At 40.5% G+C, this 27,863-nt stretch overlaps 1 protein-coding gene across 5 annotated transcripts; it reads right to left on the bottom strand.

The window, feature by feature from the left end:
* Positions 1 to 1,342: 1,342 nt before the first annotated feature.
* Positions 1,343 to 27,679, bottom strand: LOC118404078. Of its 5 annotated transcripts, none has more exons than XM_035803033.1 (25): positions 27,522 to 27,679; positions 26,147 to 26,601; positions 24,910 to 25,075; positions 22,851 to 22,935; positions 21,860 to 21,948; positions 20,650 to 20,818; positions 19,936 to 20,073; positions 19,128 to 19,213; positions 18,753 to 18,937; positions 18,066 to 18,313; positions 16,917 to 17,096; positions 13,167 to 13,468; positions 12,666 to 12,690; positions 11,588 to 11,727; positions 10,262 to 10,373; positions 9,223 to 9,561; positions 8,637 to 8,839; positions 7,820 to 7,919; positions 7,541 to 7,552; positions 6,870 to 7,065; positions 5,386 to 6,052; positions 4,630 to 4,821; positions 3,782 to 3,877; positions 3,202 to 3,391; positions 1,343 to 2,514 (listed from the first exon to the last, which is right to left on the bottom strand). In XM_035803033.1, exons 1-25 carry the CDS (start codon positions 27,537 to 27,539, stop codon positions 2,372 to 2,374), a joined length of 4,536 nt encoding a protein of 1,511 aa, XP_035658926.1. In that variant the 5' UTR covers positions 27,540 to 27,679; the 3' UTR covers positions 1,343 to 2,371. The 5 variants fall into 5 exon arrangements, with proteins under 5 accessions (XP_035658926.1, XP_035658931.1, XP_035658928.1 ...); XM_035803038.1 differs by having other exon boundaries at positions 26,147 to 26,349; positions 27,522 to 27,646; XM_035803035.1 differs by lacking the exon at positions 7,541 to 7,552.
* Positions 27,680 to 27,863: the final 184 nt, after the last annotated feature.

Below are 27,863 nucleotides of genomic sequence, written 5' to 3'. Positions count from 1 at the left end.
TGTTGCTGGTTTCTCTTTCAAGAGTTTTGATTTAATCATCATAATATTATGTACCAAATTGTTGCAATTTGTCTTAGAGATGCAATAATGCCAAATTACCTCTTACTTATTTATAGACAGCTATTATAATTAGAGATAAGCTCACATATAGATTTAAGAAGTTATTGTTTTTAGCTGATATAAAAATTCTCACAAACCAAGGAGGTACTAAGTCCTTACTACCACCTACTATGTATGTGTCAAAGTTCAAGCCCCCTGAAACATAAACAAAACATGTCTGACATGTATTAGTCATGGTCTAGAAAAGAACTGTTGGGGCCTTCACCTTTGACATATACCCATGATGCATCTCAATGCACATGTGTAGGTCAAACCATGAACTAGCTTATAGAAATGTATTGACCCAAAATGCAATATGGCTAGAGCATTAAGTCATGACAGTTAGGAATGGTCTGTTATACTTTGCAATTATGATGAATGCAGAGTCTTAGCTTAAGTATGAAGAATACTACATATTTAAGCATTTGTGTAAGAAATGGTTAGAATGTTGTAATGCACAATTCGTAGACATTCAAGAGATGTATATAGATAAGATTGGCTCCATGTTTAGGTTTTGCCTCTAGTATTTCTGTAGATAGAAGGTGTTTTAGTTTGCATTTTTGGTTAGCAAGGTTATATAGTATATAGATATATAGTTGAACACAGTTTGGAAATTGATTTATGTTTACATTGTATAAGTTGGAAGGTTTTACTGTAAGAGTTTGAAACCACTTCATTGCGCTTATCCTATGTTGAAGATAGAAATGTGACAACCAGTGTTAAGTACTATAACTTGTAGTATAAGGTACAAATTGTGATCAGACCAATACATACGTCCTTGTTGCAAGTATGTAACTTGATAATTGATTGAAGCCATATCTAATTGTCATCTGGCAATAAATCATTCATTGTATGTTGAATACGTTTTAAAATGTTTTTTTGTGTGTGTGTTAAAATATTCTTAGCTGCATTATACATGTAGTAAATGAAGACTGTCCAAGATGCAAACAGCTTTTAATGTCTTGGACATTGTAACTGTTTGGCATTGTGACTGTTTGGCATTGTGACTGTTTGGCATTGTGACTGTTTGGCATTGTAGCTAAATCTCTTTGACATTGCGACTGTTAATTATGATAGGCTTATTTTAGCATATTTAGGCAAATTTGAACACACACACTTTCTAACACACACACACATGCATTCAGTCACAGAGACACAAAGATACACACACAGTCATGCAAAAAATCTTAGAAAAAGCTGACTTAGCTTAGAAGTGTTTAGACAAAACACACAGGAGCCAACATGAAACATCAATGTCTTTTCATACCTACAAAACTTCAAGTATGTACATGTGTAGATCAAGCAAGGCAAGGCATCATGGAAAAGACAATCACAGAAACAAAATTATCTAACAACTTTATATATAATTTAACATATGTGAAAAATCTCATTTCTACTTCAGCCAATGAAATAGCTTTCTTTCCTTTCCTATTTTCCACATGGACCAATATTTTTGCTTCATACAAATCTTTGCTGTATTCACAGAGCAATAAGCTATCAAACCATCATGATGTAGAAGTCTGCATATTGCTACTTTGACAAGCAAAGTACATATAGCAAGATCAAAATATTCTTCAAACTAGACATACAGTTAACATATAGTTGAAAACCTTACAATGTATCAATGCAATTTGTGTCATAGCTACTTTAATACCTGCAACTTGAAGTGTATCGTCTGAACACTATATATCATGTATATTTCATATACTGTACGTTAGAAATAGCTAATAAATCATTTTTGAAGATTTAGGCAAAGATAATAAATGCTGAGTTTCCAATTACGGTGCTGAAAAATTAAGGTTGGGAGATAGGTATTATCTCTCGTCATTTTCAAAGATTTCTGTCAAAGTGATCCAACAAATACAGTTTAACAATAATTATCATATTATTGTAAAATTGAAATGTTGTAAATCATCAGGAGATGGTCATATTCAACATAAAATCTTAATTATAGTTTATACGGATAGCGGGGCTCTCTAGGGTGTGAAGCCTGGGCCGGAATCATATGGATAAACACTGCACAAACAATTTTCTACTGCAACCGAATGAGAAGAAAACATGTCCAAAAACATGTCAACAACATTTTAATCCCTCCGACCAAAATGGTTCATAAATCGACCTCCCCTACACGCAAAAAGGCTAGTGTCGGCAAGTCTTTGCTAGGGTCAGTCAGGAAACCAGCATTGTTTTTCTAGGCCTTAGGAGACTCATATTGTGACTAACAAAACTTAGACACGGCATTTCGATGTTAACTTGGGTCTACATTGAATGGTTATTGGGTGATGCCAACCAACAGCTGCACTTTGTTCAGGTCACTCAGCAGTCGTCTGATTTCACCTTTGACCTTTGACCTGTCGTGCAGGGGGTCCTGACCCTCCCGTGTTGTAGCCGGGGCCTCGCAGGCTGTCTCTAGAGCTGTGATGGAACAAAAACAACTGTTTAAACTGCTTAAACCTATAGTTTAAACATCTTACCGCTTGTACTACATGTGTACTAGTAGTAGTAGTAGTAGAGACATAGTTTATACGATATTTTACATGTATATCAATTTACGTTTGATATCGGCGTTCTAACCGGTCCATATCTTACGGTACGGACCTAATTCTCTGAGAGAAGTTGTGAATCGGTGAAACTCAAAACAATGGTCCATTTCGCTACAAATGAATCTGTTTGATGGAGTTTCCGACTCCCTCTGGCCTTTTATCATATCTTTAGATAAATGACTCTACATTTGACTGTAGGAACTTGGTAGAAATGACTATAACTCTACTCTTGTTAGTTTCTTGGACCAGCAAGCCCCAAAACACGTGAATGCCTATATATAATTATCTGTTCATTTTCTAATTGGCCCAAAATCTGGTCCACTGATTTTTTTTCAGGTCCGTGTTTTCCCGACCAGTCCAACAAGAAAAAATCAGACTTGTACCAGTACACTGAACCAGAACCCACACCTTTTATTTCTTCAGGGTGGTCCCTTCAGTTAGTAAAAGTAAGCATCCTTCAGGGTCAATAAATCATACAGAGAACTTGGGGCAAACCCCTACTGTGCAGTAATCCATTGTGCAATTAACTAGCTTCTACTGTTACAGTATAAGAACTGACCAATGATGTGTTGCTCCATCATCTCTAGTCGTTTCTCCACATCGTCCTGCATCTCACAGATGTGGTCCAGCAGGTTCACCTCGCAAGAGAACGGTGCAACCTGGTCCTGATTGGTCAAGCTGCTGGTCGTCATGGCGACACCATCAGTCACCTCCTCTGATTGGCTGGTGGAGGGTTCAACTGTTGTAGGCTGAAAAAAAAGCAGAAAGTTCAGACTGTGTGTCTAAGAGATTCAGAACTGATTTGAACTTCAAAATCATTTCTACAACAAGGTTTTATATTTTGTAGACAATAGACAAATACAAAAAGTGCACTGTTTTATAAAACAATAGATGCATACAGTTTTGTAGTAATTATGAGGTATCAAAAGACTGGTGGTACATGTATATTGAACGAACATTATGGAACAACAGTTGAAGAGGTATACAATTATGGTATTTGATGGGCAATAAATTAATATTGTCCATTTATAGTTAGTTCAACAGGCTTCTAGACTTGAATGGTATATATGTACAAGTATTCAAGGGCTCTTTTCAAATTACATCTACCAGTAAACCAATGATGGTAAAAGACGACTGACCTCCGGTTGTCTCCATAATCCATGCCCAGACTCTAGTGGAACCCCAGCCGTGTAGTCAGGACCATCTGTCGGCAAACTTTCCACTCTATCTGCAGTCTGGAGAAAATAAAGCAGGATACATCTAAGACAGGGCTACATGTACATAGTACAAATACACTTTCCAGCATAATGTAAGAAATTAGCTGCACCTCACAAGTTTCACCCGCACAACTTGTTCTTTTCTTCCTTTATGCCAAGTTGAATTTATTGTATGGGTGACATCCTTAGGCAACCTAAAAACTGATGCGAGGGTGCAAATAAAAGTTGCCTTCATTATGAAGGTGGTCAGGAAGCTTGAACAAATGACTGAACCACAGGGTATGGTATACGAAAATATACATTCTTCATTTGGTTCTTCTTTGACTTTGGGATTTACTTTGGCATTCTAGTATATGTCATATGATATTTTTTTACCACCTCTGTACTGTGACCATGGACTTATCTATTATGGACTTATGAGGGGGTGAGGCCTGCTATCTCTGACAGCCTTACCTTATTTAAAAAAAAGATAAATCTATTTGTAAGAAAGCATAATCTCCAAGCAGATCTTGCGTGGCATAAGACAGTAACATAAGCTGGGGAAGGTGTTTAGCCGGCAGAGGAGTAAATTGGCCATGTTTGAGTAGAGTTTGATTAGGTAACGATAGGCTGATAATAGCCTTTGAGTTTTTCCGTCCTGCGGCAGATTCCGCGTGGCCAATTTACTCCTCTGCTGGCTAAACTCCTTCCCCAGCTTATGATACTGTCTTGCCACGTAGGATATGCTTGGAAATGAAAGCACACACACACACACACACACACACACACACCTGTGCGAGTGCCCCAGCCATGAGAAGTCTCCCCTCCTCCTGTGTCTGTGTCTCCACCCCGAGGTCTTCCAGCCGGCTCTCCGCCACCGTCGGGCGCTCCACCGGCGTGCACGGCCGGCTGTACGAGTGATCGCCCCAGCTGTCACTCAAACTAGACTTGCTCGGGGAGTCCTCCTTCACCAGACTCTTCTCCTGATAACATCAATCAAATAATCAATCAATCAATCAATCAATCAAATATACACAGTGACTCCCAATTACTCCTTAGGCACTTATCACTGTTACAATATTTTTCTCACTCGACCCAGAGGTCCTAGCTTCGGTTAGAGACAGCTTTTTTGATGGGATGTTAAGCCAGAGGCCCCATGTGATAGGAGCCACACCTTGTGCACGTTAAAGAACCACCACACGTATCAAAAACAGTAGGAGTCTATCCTAGAATGAGTGGTTCAAACATTACAGTCTGGTTTTACCAAACTTGTTACAGACATTAGGACAGTACTGTAAATGCAGAAATGTTCGCGGTGGATTAATGTTCGCGGTTTTCGCGGTAACCACTTCACCGCGAACTTAAAACCACCGCGAATATTTTTCTATGATGGTATTAGACTACAGTCTATGGTGTTACCGCGAAATTAAATCCACCGCGAAAAGTCCGTTTTCCCGCTACCGCGAAATTAAATCCCCGCGAACTTAAATGCATTTACAGTATACCAGCTCTGCAAAGCAAACAAAAAAAAATAAACAAATACATACCTGACTCTTGTCTTTCTCATTGCTTGAAGCAACCAGTTGTGGCTTTGCTTGTTCTGAAGCGAATGTTGTCAACTTTTGTGTCTCAGCTGGACTCATTCGCTGCTCTACATGATCAGAGGACTTCTGACTAACGGATGGCTGAGCCTTCTCTTGGGTTTCCTTTGCTGCGATCAATGTCTTTTGCGTTTCTGGAGAAGTAGTGGTTGGTACTGTTGGCGTCTTTGTCGATACGTCTCGCTCCGTTCTAGGACTGTCCGACTTTCTTTTCTCTTCTTCGAACACAGTTTCGTCTTGCTTCTGTTGCAAACTTGACTGATCTCTTCTTTCTGTGTTATTTGACCTTTGTGGACTGCCACTGTTGCTATCAGCAACTTTAATGTCCAGGGGAATTTGTTCTACAGAAGTATTCGCTTCATTCTCATTCGCATCTCCATTGACAACAACACTTTCTTGATCCAACTTGCTGCTTTCTTTCGATTTTGCCTCATTCGTTCCCTCTTCCTGAGGGACTGTCTCGTTCTGTCCATCCTCCGTGTCCATGGAGGTGTCCTGAGGAGAGTGGGGCTGTTCGTCTTCCTGTGGACCGTCTTCTTCATCTTCCTCTTCATCTTCCATCTCCTTCTCCCATCTACGGCTCCACAGGATCAACTCTGGGTGGTCCGATGTTCTGGATGGAAAATAACAACAACCATGTTATACCTACTAAGGCCAAAATAACCTACGATACAGGTGTTCTGGACAGGGTAAAAGCTTGGGCTATCAAATGGAGTTCTACTATCACACAGGCTTTCTTTAAACAATTGGAAAGCACTTTGAGTGCATTGAGTGTGCAGTTGTCGATAATCAGAATAACGGGTTCTGACAATTCCTTTGTAGAGTCTGTACCCCCCGTAGAGTAAAAAAAACCCTGTAGTGTTTGTACCACCAATAGTGTCCGTACCCATTGTAGTGTCCATACCCCCAGTAGTGTCTGTACCCCTAGTAGTGTCTGTACCCCCAGTAGTGTCTGTACCCCCAGTAGTGTCTGTATCCCCTGTAGTGTTCGTAAACCCAGTAGTGTCCGTACCCCCAGTAGTGTCCGTAGCTGTTGCCTCTGTACCCCCTGTAATGTCCGTACCCCCAGTAGTGTCCGTACCCCCAGTAGTGTCCGTACCCCCAGTAGTGTCTGTACCCCCAGTAGTGTCTGTACCCCCAGTAGTGTCCGTACCCCCAGTAGTGTCTGTACCCCCAGTAGTGTCCGTACCCCCAGTAGTGTCTGTACCCCCAGTAGTGTCCGTACCCCCAGTAGTGTCTGTACCCCCAGTAGTGTCCGTACCCCCAGTAGTGTCTGTACCCCCAGTAGTGTCCATACACCCAGTAGTGTCCGTACGCTAAGCAGTGTCTGTACCTCTGTAGTGTCCATACCCCAGCAGCTCTATTCTAGGCATGAGAGACTTTGTGACTCTCATAGAAGTCAAAGTTAAAAGTCGCAGAAAATTCCTTACTTTGCTATCTGTATCTTCCTCTGTAAGCTATGCAGTGCCGTCTTCACCGAGTACATGTCTCCCATCAGGGAATGCGTAGCGGCCACGTAACGCGATGTGTCCTCCTTGGGTGGCTTGGCAAAGGAGAACCGTGCCATCATTCCCTGTTTGAACCAGTCTTGGTCGTGTAGGTAGCGTGCGCTGAGTCTCTGGCCTGCTTTGGAAAGGGGAATAAAAACATGGTGGCCTTTCCTTGACAAAGAGACACTTGCGTAAACATAAGATAGAAAACACATTTTCCAATAGAAAGTTAAACGCTTTCTCCTTTTAAGTTTTTATGTAGACCTGAAACAGAAAACATCTCCATAAGCAAATGACTAACTGTAAATATTTATTTGCTAGTTGTAACAATTAGATTTGTAACATTTATCATAAAAAGATTAAAACTGTTAACATTTACATTCAATTTTTCCCAAGTGCAAATTTTCTTCATCTATAGAAGAATTCAGATGAATAAGAAAAAAGGGGAAAAATGATGCAAGTCTGAAACTGGTTTATAACATTTTTTTAAACTTTTTTTTTCAACTAAACCTTAACGTTTTGAAAGTCCAGTACCAGAGTCAATGTAGGTGTTAAGGTACATAGCACTACATGTTCAAGTGCAAAGACAAGAGGCAGAATATCAGAAATACCTGTCGAGACATCTGCAGCACAAAAGAGAGAGAGAGAGAGAAAGACACAAACACAGAGACATGCTGTAAATCAGTACATCACAACACTTTGTAAGGATCCAAAATTTCAAAGACAATTATTGCAGAACACGCTGGCTTCATATTTCAAATGCCATACAACATTGGATGCAAACCACAAAGAAACTTCAGAGTAAGGCTTTGTTAATTTGATAATAATATGGATGGAATTTTCTGGGATCTGGGATGTCATGTGAATCTTTAAGAAGTTTCCCTACTAACCTTGCGGGTTGAGGCAGGCGAAGCAGACATACTTCTTGGGCACGGTCTCCTCCGTCAGGCCCACACACATGCCGTGCTGCCAGCACATGCACACCTCGCACTGTATAGAACACAAACACCACAAACGTTAACATTAGAGGTCATTCAAAATAAAGCCTCTTAACAATGGTTTCTTATACAAAAAAAAAGGAGAAAACAACTGTTAAATAATTCAACTTTCTGACAAAGTGACACAAACAAATGAAAGCCTGTCATCTCTGCTGTCCAAAAAAAAAAAACAATCACCAAGAATCTAATGGTGAAAACGTCCTGAAATGGCCCAAACAACCTTTGACCTCTCGGCCGTGCCACTACCCAATGCAAGTCCCAACTGAACCATTCACTGAAAACCCTTTCTTGGAGGGAATTTGGACATGACTGGTGTGAGTAGTTCTAAGCCTACAGTCCTTTGGCAGCACCTGGGGCAATAACTGTCATATTGAGGTCACCTGAGTGCGTCAAATGGAAGCAGCTCCTGACCCTTGCCTGGCTGTTGCCTCGACCAACCCAATAACTAAAATAACAGGCAGCAAGACTGTTGTCAGACTGTTACATTTACCTGTATCATGAAGCCATCCTCCTCAGGGTAGTTACATTCACATTTACATTTACATTTACATTTACATTTACATTTACATTTACATTTACCTGTATCATAAAGCCATCCTCCTCAGGGTAGTTACATTTACATTTACATTTACATTTACATTTACCTGTATCATAAAGCCATCCTCCTCAGGGTAGTTACATTTACATTTACATTTACATTTACATTTACCTGTATCATGAAGCCATCCTCCTCAGGGTAGTTACACAGACAGTGCACCACCTCGTCCTGGTTCAGAGTCTCCTTCCCCCCAGTCTCAAACTCCTGATCCTCCACAGGGGGGACCTCAGCCTCTGCATCCTCACCGGTTTCCATGGCAACCTCCTCAGGCTCCTCCTCCTCCTCCATGTCGGGTACCATCTCCATGGGAACGTCTGGATGGAAGTTTGGGAAGATGTTAAACAAACCACATCTATTTTCATATTGATAAAGAATCATGGGCTCCCATTGGACAGATTTTTATTTTGATAAGGAATCCTGAGCTCCTATTGGACTGATTTTCATATTGATGAAAAATCCTGGGCTCCTATTGGACTGATTTTTATATTGATTAGGAATCCTGGGATCCTATTGGACTAGAAATACTGAGCTTCTATTGGTCTGATTTTCATTCTGATTACTAATAGGAATCCTGAGCTCCAATTGGTGACTCAAGGAAAGGGAATGGTTTCTTTGAGTTGGAGGTGTATGGCTCAATGTCAGGGGGCCCTATTGACTATTTTGTGCAACACAATCTATACACCATTGAATATCTTACCTTCCACAGCTTCGTTGCTATCCTCTCCATCTAAAGCCCCACCTTCTCCGGACGTCTGCAGCTTGGGCGGGGCCGAGGCTCGCTTCGTGCGTGGGAGCCTCGCGGCCGTCTCCCTGTTCTTGCTGCCCGGAGGTCGGCCACGCGTCTCGCTGGGATTACGTGATCGGTTCTCGCTTGGATGGCGGGAGCGACTCTCGCTTGGGTGGCGAGAACGGCTTTCGCTTGGGTGCCGGGAGCGGCTCTCGCTTGGGTGCCGGGAGCGGCTTTCGCTGGGGTTGCGATGTCTGCCGTCGCTGGAGGTTCTGGTACGACTCTCGCTTGGGTGTTTGATTCTTCCCTCTGATAAAAGGGAAATGAGGTATGATTATCATATATACTGTACAGTCAAACCTGCCTATAGCAGCTACTTAAGGGACAAATGTGGCCACTATAGACAGGAAACATTGTCTCGATCGTCTTAAAATTCAACTGACATTGCCAAAGTCAAATCTACCGAAAATGATTGATATTGCCATGCACAATTTTGGAAAATTCGCCAAAATAACCCTGTCGGGAACTCCAAATCCTCGCAATATGCAGTGTTTCTGTATCTACGGGACCAGAAATCGTGTGGCTGTGTTGGAGAGGTGGTTGCTATATACCATTTCTTAATGCTTAGGTCAATAGGAAAAATCCAAGGGACAGAGAAAAAGTGACCGCAATGGCCAGGTGGTCGCTATGCAAAGGTGGCCGCTAATACAGGTTTGACTGTATAGGCAAACCTGCCTATAGTAGGTATACAGTGACCACTAAGTGGTCCCAATAGCCTGGTGGCGCATTGTTTCAACCACAACCTTAAAATGATTTTATCACATTTTTTCTCTAACACAAAACTTAAACACCTGCAAACATAAAGGGCATTTGCAGTTATATCTAAAGCATCATTTCAGTTAAAATGCTTCAAAAGGAAACAGTCTTGTAGTCCAATCTATACTATCATAGATTTTACTTAGTTCTAAATCAAATGAACACATACTGAATGAAAGGTGCTGATGCTTACCTCCAGATGAGTTTTTCTCCTTCTTTCTCTTCAGAACTTTCTCCCGTTTCTCTGGTCGAGTCTCAGGCCCCTCCCCTCCAGATGGGCCGGCCGATAGGTCGTCTTTATCGTGCTGGAAAACAGAAATTATCTGTTTATGTTGATCAATGTAAGACATCCAGGTTAACAATAAGAATATGTCTAATTCAAACTTCAATCTTTACAACTCAGGGCTCGAAATACTGGGGTTTTGTGAACCCAAGTGCACCCAAAATTGGAGCTGTGCACCCAATGTTTTTCCGTGGGTGCACAGGGTGCACCAAATATTTTCATAGGCTGATGTATGTTAAGATGTCAGTATACTAAGTAAACACCATATTCTTGACATCTATATGTTATAAAGATAATGAAATAACTGTCATAGTACTTCCGATTTCTGAAGAGCTCCATTAAAATTACCAATTTAGTAGGTTTGCAATTAGGTTATTCTGATATTCTAGTTTATTTTATGTGGTGCACCCAAAAATATTTTGGTGCACCCAATTTTCTGGGTTGGGTGCACCAGTGCACCTATTCCCAAAAATGAATTTCGAGCCCTGCAACTGGATGAGATTTAGAGATTATTTCTAGTGACATTGAAGAAGAGTGATAGATGTCACTTGAAATGTCCGAATCATATCCATTTGTGGTGATAGAATGAAATTTTATTTTTGTTGCCTGTATCACAGTACTAGAACACTACTTTAATGTGTAATGCCACTTTTAAACTGTTAGTACAAGGTTTGATCCACTTACCAATAGGGTAGGCACTTATTTTCATGTGTGTGACAAGATGAAAATAGGCATCCGAGAGGAACACTAAACTAAGAAATTTTTACTTCCTCTGTGAAACAAGGTACAGACAGTCTTTACAGACATTTTAATGTTGGCATTCCACTTCGGTATCATATTTTTCTAAATTCAAGAACAAATCAGTTTCACCTTATAACAACCATTTTTATACAGTCAAAACAAGCATGATTCAGCGTGCAAAACACCCACTTGCACATTGCAACCACTTTTTGCTTGGTGCAACTTACTTCTAAACTCAGGTTGCACAGGGTGCAACTTAGATTTTGAACCTCAGAAACTCAATTTTGTTGTCAATCTACTTGGAAGAAATAAATGGACTGAGGCAGCTCCGTTTCATATCAGCCAAACATGTAATGTATTGTACCTTTTTTTCAGAAATTAGTGAATTGTAGGTGGTGCAACTTGAAATTCAGTTGTGCAACTTAATTTTTACCCCAGGTTGCACACTGTGCAACCTGGCTCAGAAAAGTATTTTGTACGCTGATGATTACACACCTTGTTCTTCTCGTGGTAATGTTTCTTGTGACAGAGAAGTCCCATCTCTTTCCGGAAGGCCTTTCCACAGCCGGCTACTGGACACTTGTACTTGTTGTGGTCAAAATCTACATCCATGTCTTTAGGTGTATTCCCCACCACTGTAACAAGATGGACAGATACAAGGGGTGGGTACCAGTACAGAAAATTCAGGCACAGGTCCAGGGGATCAGGTCCAGGTTTGGACCTGAACATGGACCTGATTCAGTACGTGAGAACTTGTGAATAGACGATACTCAAAACAATGGACCGAGTCCACTTGCAGCAAAGAAATCTGTTTTGTGGAGTATTTGACTCCCACTGGCATTTCAAAAACCAACAAGGCTAACTGCCTCTGTACAATTGACTGTAAAACTTGGTAGAAATGACTATAGACTACTCTACTTCGCCTATGTTATTTTCCTTGATCGGTAAGCCCAAAAACATGTTCATGCCTGATCATATAATCTGTTCATTTTCCTTATAGGTCCAACATCCGGTCCACCAGATTTTTTCAGGACCGTTTTTTCTGGACCAGTCCAATAAGAAAAAACCCTAACAAATACCTTGAGTAACTAGAAAGGCAACATTTTTTGCGAAAATGCAGAATGTTTTCCCTCTATTCTTGTTTCAAGCTACTCGCATACAACGCATTAAGCTCCCCCCCCCCCCCCCAAGTAGTGTGTGGGAGTGAAATATTGGGGCCATGAATGGGGGTATCCAAGTAGCCTGACATGATAGCCAGCCCAGGTAGACAGCCCAGCCTTTTCCTTAAACCTTTTCTGCTAGGAAGAAGAAAAATGCACCAGCAAAAACAATGTTTTCTCCTTTGGGAAAACATAATAATATGACTGTCATGTAAATGTATTTGTTATACAGTATGCTTTAGATTATGCTGTTTCAAATTACTTTTTCCCATTAATGACAGCATTACAAGATTGCAATTCTTTAAAAAAGCTTCCTGCAAAAATGCAAGCTACTAGTATTGGAATTTTGCTAATTCAGTTTAATTGTACTTTAATTTAATTTAATAACTTGAATACCATTCTTTGATACTTACATGGTTCTCTGCTGTGCTTCTTCGACTGTTCAGGAAAATAAAGACAACACCATATTAGGCAATCGAGACACAGACAATTTTCCAGGAAAAGAAGGACACCACCATATTAGGCAATAAGGGAGCAAAAATTGCTCAGAAGAACAAGGACAACACTATAGTAGGCAATTTGAGAGCACAAAATTGTCCAGGAACACAAAGAAAACACCATAATTGGACAGCATAATCTTATTTAAACCTACTATATAAGGAGATATGATCAACCAAAATCTTAACATTTGTGATGGTAGAAGTCATTCTGGATAAATTAATTTCCAACACAAAAACAAAAAACTTGATCAAATTTTGAACTAAAAATTCCTTGACAAAGACTTCAGTCAATGAGTCGAAATTTGGGTAAGTCCAAATTTTTGCGTTGGAAATGAAAGTTCAACTTTAACCAAAACAACTAAAATCTAGTTTTCAAACTCAAAATCTTCCAGTTTGACCTTTCCCCAAACCTACCCGATCTCGCTGACTCATCCCGAACCCTCTCTTCCTGTGGGGAATCTGTAGCTGACCCGCTGCCATGGAAACAGTTGACATGGCAACACCACCTGCCCCAGACATGTGCGACCCCTGCAGTAGACCAGTCAGCGCATCCTGACCGGATATGGGAGGGACGGACGGCGATGTCTTGGACTTGGACGATGAGAGGCGGTTCTTGTTGCGGGTTTGGCGCGCCCGTCGTGTGGCGGGGCGAGGGCGGGCGCCGTGTGCGGAACGCAGGTGTAAACTCTGGGACGTTGGTGCCATACTCATCAGGCCTGTAGAAGGAAATTGCAGTTAACACAAAACAGTAAAGACGTGTTGTTTTAACTTTCTTCTTACCGTCTAACCATGTAAATCAATGAAACAGAAAGTATACAACAGGATGGGAAAAGTATTCATGAATGGAACTCATGCAACATTCACACATTAAACACAACAGGAACACAAAGTGAAACTGAAACTGAGAAGTAAAAGCAATGCCATGAAATAGCTTAAAGCTCTTTACTTGTTTAACTTTAACCCTCTTTCACCCAACTAGAGCTGTACACTTGTAAACAAGGCAAAGTCGGGATGCAAGCATGAATGCAAAGACTGGCAAGGTTACAAATATTGCATAACACAACACTGCGAATTTCTACAGCTGCAGATAGATGGTGAAATAAGGTGACAAAATTGGAGGCTAGAGTGTTCTCAAAGCCAGCACAAAAAACATCATTCTTCTGTAAAATATTCTAGTTGTAGCAATTTGGTTGGGCTAATTCTAGCTCATACTCTTTCACTCGTATTATGTGTAGTATACTACATGTACGAGGGGCGTGCAATTAGTAATGGTCCTGACCCATTTCCCATAGCAGGAGATTAATGAAACTTGGCACAGTTATTAGTCTTTCTCTTCATAGGAATCACCCAGAGTTATCCATTTCTCCCATCGTTTGATGCAGCTCTGGACACCGATTTTGTAGGACACCCCAGGTTGGTCCTCCAACTGATGCCTCATCAATGGCACAAGAGGGACGACCAGGTCTGGGAGCTGTTTCCACAGACTTCCAGCCACGTTTGAATTCAGGATGCCAGCGTTTTACAAGGTCATATGATGGGGCATCATCACCATAAGTTTCATTTATTTCATCAAAAGTCTTCTTTGGTGTGCGTCCTTTCAAATACAAAAACCGGATCACTGCGCGACACTCAACTGGTTCCATTTCACACCTGGTCCATTTCGCACCTGACTAAGTTCAAACACCAGTAAATCAGAAACCACAATTAGTTCAGAGCTGTCTTTTGCAACATAACCCATAGAGATATGAATTATTACACAGACAAAATTTCATTTAGATCAGACAACTGGAAGTGGGTCAGGACCATTACTTATTGCACGCCCCTCGTACCTATACAGTGATAATATAAACTCATAATATAAAACATTTGAAAACAAAACTCACAACTCTTTAAAAATATGACAGTATGCAACAGTTAACAAGAATGCAATTTGGCATCACAGACAAGATAGGTGTGATGCAAAGTAGCATACAGAAACGTGCAGGTATGCCAATAAGGCACACATGTTCTAGGCAGCACACAGCCAGATGAAAACAGACATGCAAAAAAATAAAACCATGCTGAAACTTAACAGTGTATGAAGCACAGTTTTTGCTGAAATGAGGAAAAATGTTGCCCTAAAACCAATATGGAGCGTACTAACCTATGTATTGTGCTGTGTACCCTTCTTACATATGGTGATTACATGTAGAAGCAGACAGATATTGCTTTAGGGCGTAAATACCAGCCAGTACGACAGGTTAGTTTGGGGTCTTTACACGTGGGCGTGTCAGTTGGGTCGTACCGTTAGTGATTGTGGGGGTGCAAACAACTTTTTTTTTAAACTTTATATCTGTTTGGGGATTTTAATGCAGCTGCAAACAATTTCAACTGAGTTAGGATATGGAAAAGCCAACACAAACAGTCAACCATCTAAATGCATAAAGGACTGTTTTTTTTAAGATATAGAATTAAATCAGGGATGGTCCACTAGAGGAAAGGGGTGGTGGGTTTCTTCCTATCACATTTAACCACCAAACAGACTGAAAATGTAGGGAGGAAGGGAATTCAAAAAGAACACTGTGCATGCTTGAAGCAACTATAAGACAGATCTACAATGTACATGCACACAAACTGATACTGCAAAAAATTAATAAATCAATGTTGTGCCATAAAAAGAACTGTAGCTAAACAATGATCTCTCTTCAATGCACCACACTGGACACCCCTCTTGTCAAAAGTGGCTGCTTCCAAAATGAAGCATATTTTACCAACCCCTTATTTAGTGTAGTACACTCCAATTTTCTCTCTAGAGCAGTGGAACTTTTGGGCTTGTCCACTGCAAAATAAGGGGTCATTAGCATGCAGTTGAAGAGAAACATCATTAGACAAGAGGTTATTTTAGGCAACACCAATCTAATTCATTGGTTCTCGGATTAAATATTTATCATCGTAAACTTAACATGAAAACAAAGAGTCTGAGGGTCTGTACCTATTTATACAATGTATATACACGGGGGTGCCTATCTAAGTAAGCATTTGCACGAACCCTATGCGAAAATGTACGGACTTTATGTGATTCCCGAATCACTATGTGACACACACAAATCTTACGCGATTTGCACAAACCTTATGCAAAACCGGTCGACCACTGCCGGGTCACGGGACATTACGTCATTCACATAAGGTTTCTGCAAATCGCGTAAGGTTCGTGCTTAGGCACCCCTGATACATGTATGTGGGTACAAACAGTTTCAAGGAATGAGTAATATACAAAACACACATGTACTAGTAGTCAGATTTAACTTTTTGAACCGCCTTTTGGTGTAAAACACCAGGTTTGTAATGAGGAGTACAAGCTGCATATCCAGACAGGTTTTAATTGATTCTTAAGCATGCTCAATGTGTGGCTTTTCTCAAACACGGGACCTCGATTTAACGTCCTGTCCGAGCAGGCTTTTAGCCAGGCATGCGCCAACGCCTCATCTGGACGCACTTTTCTTAGAATAACAAGAAATTTGAAGCTCTGGACGCCCTTACACTGGGGAGAAAATCGTCTGACAAGCATGAAATTCTGATTGACCAGGGATGCTACCAGGTCATCTGTGGTGACAGTCTCCTACTGTGACCTCTAGAACAGTATGTTTGCCTCTTGGGATACCTAAGAATGCACTTTCTTTAACTTAAAATCATCAAAAACTCCCCTACAATAGTCACTTACCACGACTCACCAATAAGTTTGGACTCCCTATATTATAAAATCCTAGCTAAAAGCCTGTGTCCGAGGGACATCCTGAACTGCAGCTGGGTACTCATTTTCACCTGACTGAAGTTAGGAAATTTGTGCCTTTCCAAGGCACAACGTCAGAGCATATCAGGGAACTCAAACCCAGGACCTCAGGGCCTTGAGCCAAACATACGTAGTCTACCGTTACGCTACATGACACCACATATCTGAGACTGATACAAATAGAAAAATATGTTTTTCAACCATATAACTGCAATTGAACACAACACAACACATCAGCTTTGTAGGCATGTGGTGATAGGCCGATAGGTAATATCACAGCGAACAACTTGTCACACTAATTTGTTTTCATGTTATTCTGTTAACTTTTTTACTCACAAACATCCGAGAACCAAGAAAATAAATTGGTGCAGCCCAAACACACAACAACAAAGCACCTTCATGCGGATTGGGCATGAATCCTGGCATGGACAGGGGGTAATACGGGTGCCCCATCGCAGTGGTGACAGGCATGTATCCCTGCGCCTGGGCCTGCGATGCCTTCAGCATACGCATGAGGGCGCTTTGGTGTCCCTCCGGGGTGTCCGGTGGTGAGAGGCCGCTGTGAGACAGCATCCCTACAGCGTGGGGAGGGAAGAGAGGCCATTGTTTCTACCAAACAGCCAGTTCCCTTCCTTACATGCAGCTGTATATACGTGTTACCTTGCCTCCCTGCTAGTGCTACTGTATGTACTGCATATAAAATGTTTACAGTGATTTTATTTTCAGATTTATGACCATTCTACTGTATAATCATAATATTGCTACATAAGCATCTTTACTATATATGTATTACTACTGTAACTATACTACAGAATTGTTTCAAAAGAAAACTTCCAACATTGCAAAAAAAAACACAACTTGAAGGTAAATGAATTTACACTTACAGTACTTCATAACAATTGTCTTTATAATAACGAGGATAGAAATTCTTTCTATCTAAACGGTGCATTTAATTTAATTGTTAATCCAAGGTTTCATACTATATCTTTGATATTCATAATGTATCATGTTGGTGCCTTTGAACAATTTTAAGTGTATTTTTTTAAGCATCTTAAGCAATAATTAAAAGCACTGTACATAATTGCCTTGATAATGCTGGGGCAAAGAAGTGCAAAACACAACATTATTGTACAGCTAATTTAAATATCTTAGCTAAACTCTAAACAAGGTTATAACACATTGTTCATAACTCAAGCAATGATATATTAGCATGAAAACATACGTAGGGTTTATAGTCAGTTCTACCATCATTTCTAGTTTCTACAGTCAAAACAACTGCTTTCAATCTGAGCCGACATTTTAGTCCCCATATAGACACATATAGTCAACGACGCGTCTATTGCGATATCACCCAGAGTTGGGGACACAAGTGTTAACTGGCAATCAGTTCCAGGTTCAGTTCCAGCCTTGAACCTCTGGACTTAAACCTGAATTTTCTGTACAGGTACCTACCCCTAACTGACCCTGCACAGAAAACTAGGGTAAGTCCAGCATTCTATCAACATCAATGAACTTTCAAGCTACACATGTATAACATGACTTACCTGTTGTATGTGGAGGTAGCAGGGAGTGTGGCCCAGGGGGTAGCCCCATACCCATGGGAACAGACACCGGAGGTAGCTGCCCCATCCCGAACGACGCCCCAGCGGTGAAGGGAGGCTGGCCCGAGGGACCCAGGAACGGAGGCTGTCCAAATATGGGAGGAGTAGCCGGCGGAGTCTGGTGGAGGGGTAGGGGGCCTTGGCTGGACAGAGGCATCATGGGATGCGGCATGGGGAAGGGCAGTTGAGGACTGCAAAATAACATCAATCAAACTTTTAAAAAATTGTGCTATGATTATCATGGGTACAAAGTAATATCACAAGACAATAAGACCTATGCTTTCATGTGGAAGGAACAGGTACATTATGATAGAAAAAAAAATACACACAAAACTCTTTTGTCCAATACTTTTCAGAAGGGAATTGTATGTGACATTCACAAGTTGAAGATACGATATTACTGTAACAGTTATAGAAGAGGACTTTGAAATAGAGAGACTAAGAAATTCTTGAAATTCTAGAAAAAATCAAGCTCCTAGCTAGAAGCTTGGTTTGGTCCAAAGACAATAAACCAATCCTGACTGTCCATCACAATTAGCAGCTCAACCAATGATAGCATGACAATTAGCTGTTCGACCAATGACAGAGTGGCTGCATGTCCTTATGACTATCTGATTGGTCTATACTCACTTGAAGATCTGAGGAGAGGTCTGGAGAATGGAGGTTGTCATGGTTTCTGGGTTCATGGTTGACGGGAGACTCACGCTCTCCGTACGGAAGGGTGAAGGGGCTGCGAGCAGGCTGGAGATCACTGATTGGCCGTGGAGTCCTGTTTCTGTCTCGGACTCCGTACTGGAGTTGTTGGCGGCTTGCAGCTGCAGACATACAACCACAAGTCAGTTGGGAAGGTGCAAGAGATTAAAAAATGAGATTTAACTCCAAAGTACAGAAATACACAAAGTGTTCATTAGGGGTTGGTACTGGTACAGTGTACCGGTACAAAACCATTTTTCTTGTTACGAACAAAGAAGCACTGAGATAGTTCCTGCATTTACAGTACTGTACCTTTTTTGTTGGCTTGCCAGTTGCAATTTTGGTCTTGATGGTACTGGTGCCCATCATAGAAGTCCTGGTGGTCGCTATGTGTTCATCTGTTTTGGGAAAAGATCATACTACATTTATTTGTGAAAATTACACAAGACAAAAGGCTTATCTATTCTTGCCTTAAAGTTTGGGAATGCTGCTGTATTGTTTGCATGTATGTATCGCATTTTAGCACCGTAGCACGCGTAGTCCAGTGGTTAGCGGCCTTGCTTCTGGAACTAGAAGCCGTGAGTTTGATCCCGGCTATGTCACTCACCCGACAGGCACGCTACCGGAAAGGGTTGCAGTCCTTAGGACAGGACGTTAAGCCGTGGTCCATTGTTCATTGTGCTTGTCGAAAAGAGCTAGGGGAATTTCCCCGGTACAATGAACCTGTAAATACTGTACATAGCGTCTGTCCTCTCTGTCACGACCAGTGGAAGATTAGCTCTTCGGTGAGCTAAAACTGGATCGAGATCACTTTCCTTTTTTTTTTTATGTATGCACCCAGTGACTCTCTAAAAAGCGTTGCCAAGGCCTTATTGAGTTGTGTGATCCGTTACTTTTGCTAGAAAGTTTTGTTTTTGGAAGCGGTTGTGTGTGTGTGTGCATGTTTGTGGATGAACAGCGTGACTCAAGAAAGCCTGGATAGATTGAATTGATGTTCAGAATGTGGTTAGGTCTTGATTAGACCTGTAAATAATTAGATGTTGGGCTCCCTAACAGCTTATTTTTGTGCAACTATAGAGACTGATTAAGTTCAAAAGTTCAAGGTGTCAGCATGTCCTACCTGCCCGTGAGGTGTGTCCTCTCGCCTTAGACAGTGCCGAGAGTTTCCCGGCCAGCTTGTCAAGACGTGCTCGCTTTTCTTGGAAGGACCCTTTTGGAGAAGCCGACGCACGCCTCTTCTTGGTGGTGGGGCCGCTATCTGTAGGATGAAAAAAAAGGATTTGTATAGGTTTCACTGACTTTGAAAAAGAAGACATGAAAAACAAGAAGGGCTCAAAAAACTTAAATCCGTTCTTAAAGATTCCAAAGGCTACCAACCACCCAAAAATCATGAGCCCACAATGTCTGGATCAAAAGATATTGGAAAAAAAACTTTTGTCATGATTAAGGAATAGTCATGCCTTTATAATAAGTACCAGAGTTACCAACTAAAACTTAGGATTGATGTGTTAAAAAATTTGTATTTTCCCAGAACTATCAAAGAGTGAAATTTGTAATCACCAAGCGCAGTAGGGGCATCTTCTCTGGATAGTTTTAAAGAACACTATACTATCTCTGGTCATAGATATGCAAAAGTCAGCAGTGACAGGTCGTTCAGTGTGGTGATGCAACCTACATAGTGACGCAAGTCTGCATGATACTTAAGAGCTACAAAGGGCCATGGAGGATCAATTGCTTCTGATGTGGCTCTCCGGCTCGGTTCAAACTAAGTAAGTCAGTCTACCAAAATGGATGGATTTTCATATAAACTATCAAAAGGACAAACAAATGCTACCATCGGATGACTCATCACTCTGTCTGTGGCGCTGTTCGCGGCTACGCGGTCTCTCCCGGCTGCTGGGACGACTTCCACTGCTACTGCTGCGACTACGGTCCTTACTGGACGGGCGCCCCTTACCCGTGCCTGGGCCCGAGTTCTGGGCCTGGGCAAGAGCTGCAAAATCCTGGGAAACACACCAGAAATTTACCGGTCAGAATACAGAAGAAGTGGGTTGTGTACTTGGAGAAGACAGGCTATATACAATCATGTTTACTGTTCTGAGTACACATGTGCGACAATTTCTGTCACTGCACATGTACTCGGAACCATTAACATGTTATTCAAGTTACTGTAAAACTTCCTGGGTTGGTGAATACTTGGAATGGATATACTAGAATGGGATAGAAATACGCTGGTCATTTGGTAGATGTGGTGGGTCATTCTTGCTGAAGAAAACTAAAGGTACATGTACAGCTGTAAAAAAATCTCTTGACAAGGGCTGAAATGTCATGGAAAAGATGACAGAAAAAAACTTTTCACATGATGGAAGTAGAGAGTCATTCCACCTAAAGGTGAATAGAGTAACAGCCTAATAAATGCCACTCTGGGCAAGGACTAAAATTGTTGGGAGGGGGGTGTGGTACAAGAACTGATGACGAAGACTGGCAACATTGTAACTAACAGCCAAAAATTCTTCTCTGGGTAAGGACTGCAAAATTCTTTAGGGACACAAAGTAGGTTTAGGTTACCATTGCAACTATACCGACATTATCTTATGTTTAGTATGTACGAATTAAGTAAAATATTTCATGTGTAGGTCCACAACTCAGCTTTATTGAAGCCATCATTTCAAAACTAAAAATACCAGAAAATACAACATAATCTGAAAGAGAAGTTGAATAAATTGACAAAACAATACATTTGATACTATGATAGCAATTCTATGACTTACTAAAAACTGTGTTTACAAATTACATAAAAATACATTATACTCCTCCAGATATCACTAAAAAATTAATGTTTCATGCACCCAATCTTCTTAGTCTTACAGTTTAAAAGCATAACCGTGTTTGTAAAGTTCCCATGTAAAATCTAGCTTGTTGTCTGATGCACCTGATTTTTGTCTTCTCCTAAAAGTTAAAATACATTTTTATATTCATAATCAAAAGCTTCCCTATAAAACAAAGCTTGCTATAAGAGAACATTTGAAAGATTTGGCACATACCTGTCCCTTCATATCATCAGGAATGGGTCTTACATTGATGCCTTTCACAGTCTTGTCGATGCCATCATAGAAATGCACCCTATAGGAGGCTGGGAGGGAAGCAAAGGGTTAAAGGTCAGGGGTTAGAAGTCACAGGTCAGGTCACATCCAAGTGCTCATGGGAAAATTTTCAAAAATTATTTTTATTATTTTTCTTGACATTTGTACAGTATTGTCTCCGGTGGTATTTAAACAATTTTGGAAGAAATATTTTGGGTCACAGCCGCCGAGACGAAACATTTATTGATTAAGGTTTGAATCAATACTGGACACTGGCATTGGTCCAAGGTAATAACTTATTTAGACCACACCAAATATGTTAAAACAACACTGCTCTATAAATACACCTTTTTAGGTTCCATGTCTAATTGAGACTCACATTACATGTATATACACACATATACAACAGTATACAGCAGTAAAAGCAATATCTATAATACTACATTTTCAAAAATAATTCATGTGAACATCATTTTCAGAGACATGTATATCCATGCAATTACATATTTGTACTGCCAAACAAAAATGAACTTTAACATGACCAAGAGACTCCCATTTGCTAACTACTGTCTATTCAACTGTGTTGTGATAAATTGTGACAACAAGAATTGTGAACTTCGTGTACAAATCTTCACAAGCAATCAGTAACCTAACACACATGTAGAAAGTATATGTAATAGTTGTCATGACAGTCATAATATCCAATTCAACAAATTGTGTATTTCATTTTGTCAGTCTTACAGCTTATCATACTTGCCAGAATATTTTCTTTCCATACCCAAAAGTGCAAAGCCTTCAGATAGGCTGTGTAATTCTTTCTAACTTGTTGCATATCAAACAATGTTTAGAAAACAAAGAACAATATTTCCCAACTTAGGCCTCGAAGCTACATTTAACAATCGTGTAATGTTTACACTGTATTTCCACACAGAGCTGCACTGGTAAAACTCACCATCTACCCTAACTTCCAGAATCTTTGCCGGGTAATATTTACAGTCGGTCCACCTGGCCAGAACTTCATCTCCAACCTTGTATTGCTGTGAGGCAAGGGAACATGGTTTAATGACAGGCTTTTACTAACTTTAGCTAGGATTTTATAATAGGGAGTCCAAACTTATTGGTGAGTCGCGGTAAGTGACTATTGTAAGGGGGTCTGGGGGCATCCACCTTCCATGGTGGGGTTGGGGTTTTGTGCGCGTTAAAATTTGCGCGTTAAAACTTGCGCGTTAAAAACCTGCGCGTTAAAATATGCAAATTAGCTGATTCCCTGGGGATTTGAAAACTTTTTTGCAGTTTTAAACTTAAAAGCTTGAAGAAGATAACACAAAATGAAATTAAGTATCATATTGTTGCATTCTAGAGTACCAATATCCCTTTCCATGAGTTTTTAAGTGATTTTCAAACATTAAGTTTTAACGCGCAACAAAGGTTGATATTTGCATGTGAAACAATCTGCTTGAGAAAAGATGAAATGAAGCTTGTAGAATGTTAAAAAGCCTCAAGCAGTTATATCTTATGATATAAAGCCTCACACTAGTAATTTTTCCATGTATTTGTGTCTAATTCAAGTGATTTTGAAATCTTCTGGATATGCAAATTAGCCTATTCCCAAGGGAACTAAAAATTTGCGGCTTTTCAAACCAAAAATTCAGGTAACAGATGTAAAATCATATAATGGGGTCACATTTTTCTGCCTAAGAATTTCTCTATGCACAACTTAATTTTTTAACGCGCAGATTTTTAACGCGCGCGCAGATTTTTAACGCGCAGAAAACCCGTTCCCCCATGGTGCAGAGTTTTTCATGATTTTAAGTTAAAAAAAGTGCATTCTAAGGTATCCCAAGAGGCAAAAATACTGTTACAGATGTCACAGTAGAAGACTGTGACCACAGATGACATGGTAGCATCCCTGGTCAATCAGAATTTCATGCTTGTCAAGGATTTTCTCCCCAGTGTAAGGGCGTCCAGGGGCATCAAATTTCTTGTTATTCTAAGAAAAGTGAGTGCAGATGACACGTTGACACGTTGACGACGCATGCCTGGCTAAAAGCCTGTTTAATGATGATGAGGCAACACTAATTCATTTTTTTGGTTCTTGGCTTTGACAAAAATGTTGCTGTAAGATCAATAGGAAAACAGAGTCTGAGAGGAAAGTTTTTATCAGAAGGACTAGGGCTGCCTACAGGACCCATCCTGATGATGAAAATTTGCTTGTCTGGACAGACAAACTTTCACCCCATTGGTTTCAAAAATCTGAACTTTATGACATGCAAGACTTAGTGCATCCTCCTACGCAGGGACACCCAACAGCCAAACTGCCTGTCTGGATGTGCCCTGCTCTTATAACCGTCACTCTTAGTTCCTATGGACGTCCTCCCCAAACCAGCCAATCAGAGAATAGGCTTTCCGTTTTCAGAAGCTGTCTCGCATGTATAAGGGTAACCTTTTATAAGCAGGGCGGTCAGGAACTAACTTAAAGGTTGACAGTCCAAAGGGCAGGGCACATCCAGACAGACAGTTTGGCTGTTGGATGTCCCTGCGTAGGAGGATGGACTTAGTGATGAAACTGTATTTTCACGTCCTTAAAATGACAGATTTAACAACAAAAATTACTGTAGATTAACATTAAAAGTACATTTTGGGATATCCACACAATGTAAAAATCAAGAGGCCTGATTTTCTCATGGTACCAAAATGAAAAAAAGACCAAAATTTAATGATTGGAACTATTAAAAGGTTACTGTTGACTGTCAGGGCCAACAATGGTTTTACAGTTTTTACCTCCTACTCGTTGTAAATTCTCCTTGTTAAATCTGTCTTTTAAGCTTACAAAATACATTTGCATCAGTTAAATTTCATGTCATGAAATTCAGATATTTTTGAAGAAAAATGTGAAATTTTTGTCCATCCCAACAGCTAAATTTCTTTCTCAAAATGGAGGGACAGGTCCAAGAGACAGCCCTATTCAAGACACTATAAGTAAGTCACGACATATAATATCTTTAACTTACAGCTGGTATTTTGATGGGTCCTTCCTTGCGTGTTGTGAGTCGATCCACCGGTCGGATCCTGTCACTGTCGAAGGTAAGCCACTCATCGTACCGGTGGTTCCAACCCTCAAAATGTACCAGGATCTCACGTTCCTCATAGTCTACCTCCTCAATTTTGGCAGGGTACCTGAAAACAGTGAAAATTTGCTGCTATTAGGGATGTACGTACCGTAAAAATCATTTTTATACAGGTTCAAAATACCTGAACATCAGTGTACCAGTACTGTACCTGAATAGACAAATGCAGGACTCAAATTAAGTGTCCCTCTAGCCAGGGGCCACCAAAATTTGTCTTGGAACAGCTTAAGGTGTCCTCATGTGGTATTTTGAGTGACTCAAAAGTGAGTGAGATAAAATGGGGACAGTTATGAATTCTGGTTATCCTTTTTGAAATGTAGGAGGCCAAAATGGAAGTGTTAATCATATATACAGTATAATATGACCAGGGCTCTAGCCAGCTCAATTTTTTTCTCTGTCAACCCAATTGGAGAGCTCTCCAACTAGATTTCTTTAGCATATCAATTCATAGTTAGGATATAAAAACCTGCTCTCCTATGAGATCTCTTCAGTACTAGTGTTACTGACAAACAGTAGTGGATTCTACCTGAAACCGCTGACAGTTTCCAAAATCATACATAGTTGCTTGAGTAATATAGCTATTTGGAGATTTTGAAATATTGTGTGGTGGTAGAAATCAGTACTGTTTTTTATTTGAGATCTTTTCCAAAGCATGGGTTCTCATCCTGAGAAAAGCTCATTGATGAAAGCTCCTTTGCCTGATATACATATGTACCTCAAGTCTAACATTCCATTAATTGCTTATTCATGTTTCTGTTATCATTGAAGGCAACTGGTTACTTTGTATAAATAGTTCAGGTACAGGTTCAGGTCTGGACTTGTACCTAAACCTCTCAGCCTGTACGTGATATTACACGTCGTCATACAGAAATAAGTAAAAGTGGATCTGACAAGAAGTCTTACGGCTTAATTCACGAGTACTACCAACAAATAACGATACACTTAGAAAAGGACTGCTATGCTAATACACTTTTTGCCACCTCACTAAGAATGTATACACAAACAAATGTATTGTTTGGGCAAAAGAGGTGCATGTAAATATAGCATGTTTGTAAAATGTTCTTAAAACTAATCAAATGAAACTATATCTTCACCATCATATCATAAAATGAACTTGTACCATTTCTTTAAATAATCCATAGCCTCCATCTTTGCGCCAGCCTTCAGCGGAATCCCCGGTCTCATCCATCGTTTATGTCGTGCTCCAGACCCCGACCCGCTGTCCGACTTATTCCCGCTTGTATCGTGCTGGCTCGACCCGCTAACGTTCCTCGCCTTTGGGGTGCGGCGGTCTCTCATTGGCTGTGAGGGGCCCGCCTTGCTCTGGTCGGAGAGAGACATCGCTAGTGATACTTCTGCGTCATCCGCGCTAATCTCGTCAATCGGCTTTAACGGATGGTTTACAGCCAGCGTTTTCACATGCAAATCTGATTCCATCTGAAAGCTGGCTCCTGATTGGTCAACTGACTGGTACTGAGTTTCAACTGTGTGTCCTGATTGGTCAAATGATTTGGGGATATTTTGTCCTGTGTTTTCTGATTGGTTGGGTTCAGGCATGTGATCAAACACTCCCCTCTGAAATGAAACCACGGCAAGTTGCTCACACAAAGGTTCAAAGCAAATCAACAGAAAAAGAAACTAAAAAAACAAAAGAACTCAGAACACATGTTAAATGCTTATTGTCATTAATGCAAATAATAACACCTGTTAGACAGGTAAACACAGCTGTTAGACAGGTGGTAACAACTGACACAAAAAACACAAACCACAGACATGAACTGAACAAAAACATGACACTTATAACACATAGATACTGCAGGTATTGCATGTGTGACTGTGAGTGCATGTGTGTGTACATGCACATCTGTTTATGTGTGTATGCGTGTCTATGTGATTGTGTGCATTTGTGTGTATGATAACATGTGTGTGCATGCATGCCTGTGTACATCTGTGAGCAACTGTGCATGAATCTCTGTGTGTGTTAGAAAGAAAATTTATACTACAAAGGTGTGTTATAAGGTAGGTGTGTGTGTGTCTGTGTGTAAGCAGATGTATTTTGTTATGCAAACCAAGGAGGTTGAAAAGGCAACCTCCTTGTGCAAACCAACTATTTTTATTTCGTTAATAGTTCAACAATATCTCACCCAGAAAATACACATTATCATATTTGCATACCGAACAAGACTACCTCACATGTATACACCTAAACCATCTACACAAGACTAAACAGTGACAAGCGTGAACACACACCCTGCACAAGAAATAACCTTCTTGGCGAGTGTAAAAACGTGATCATGACGACATTTTTCAAACTATGACAACAGGGTACTTCTTGCCTTTTTGTCACAAATTCACACAAATATCACACAACTTGAAATACGCCATAAGATGCCTCGTAGTTTCAGGCAAGCTCTGAACAAAAAAGTGAACGAGATCTCGAACGATTTGACGTAGAAAAAGAAGCACAAAAATGACCGATCAAAACAACAACCCACCTCCTCGTTTGCCGCCATTTTGTTTGTTCTTTAAGGGCGATTCCAAAATTCTGGGGATGATCGGAGGTTGAGGAAAATTAAATTACTTTATTTGGCTGGAGTTTGAAGCACAATATCCCCTAAATCTACTAAAAGATATAAACAATACATATTCTACTAAATATGTTATGATATGGTAGCAAATCAGTGAAGATTATGCTAACAAAATATTGAGTCATGTCCCCTTTAGGGATCGTCTAAAATTATCACCAAATTTGGCAGTGCATGATCTAAGGGATAAACCTTTGCTAGTCTTTACTAACCGTATATATTTGAAGAAAAACGTGAATCATACATATTTTC

Source organism: Branchiostoma floridae, chromosome 17 (genome assembly GCF_000003815.2).
Source record: "Branchiostoma floridae strain S238N-H82 chromosome 17, Bfl_VNyyK, whole genome shotgun sequence".
Classification (NCBI taxonomy): Eukaryota; Metazoa; Chordata; class Leptocardii; order Amphioxiformes; family Branchiostomatidae; genus Branchiostoma; species Branchiostoma floridae.
Note: the sequence above shows the minus strand (reverse complement) of the source record. Positions and strands in the feature narration are given on the sequence as shown.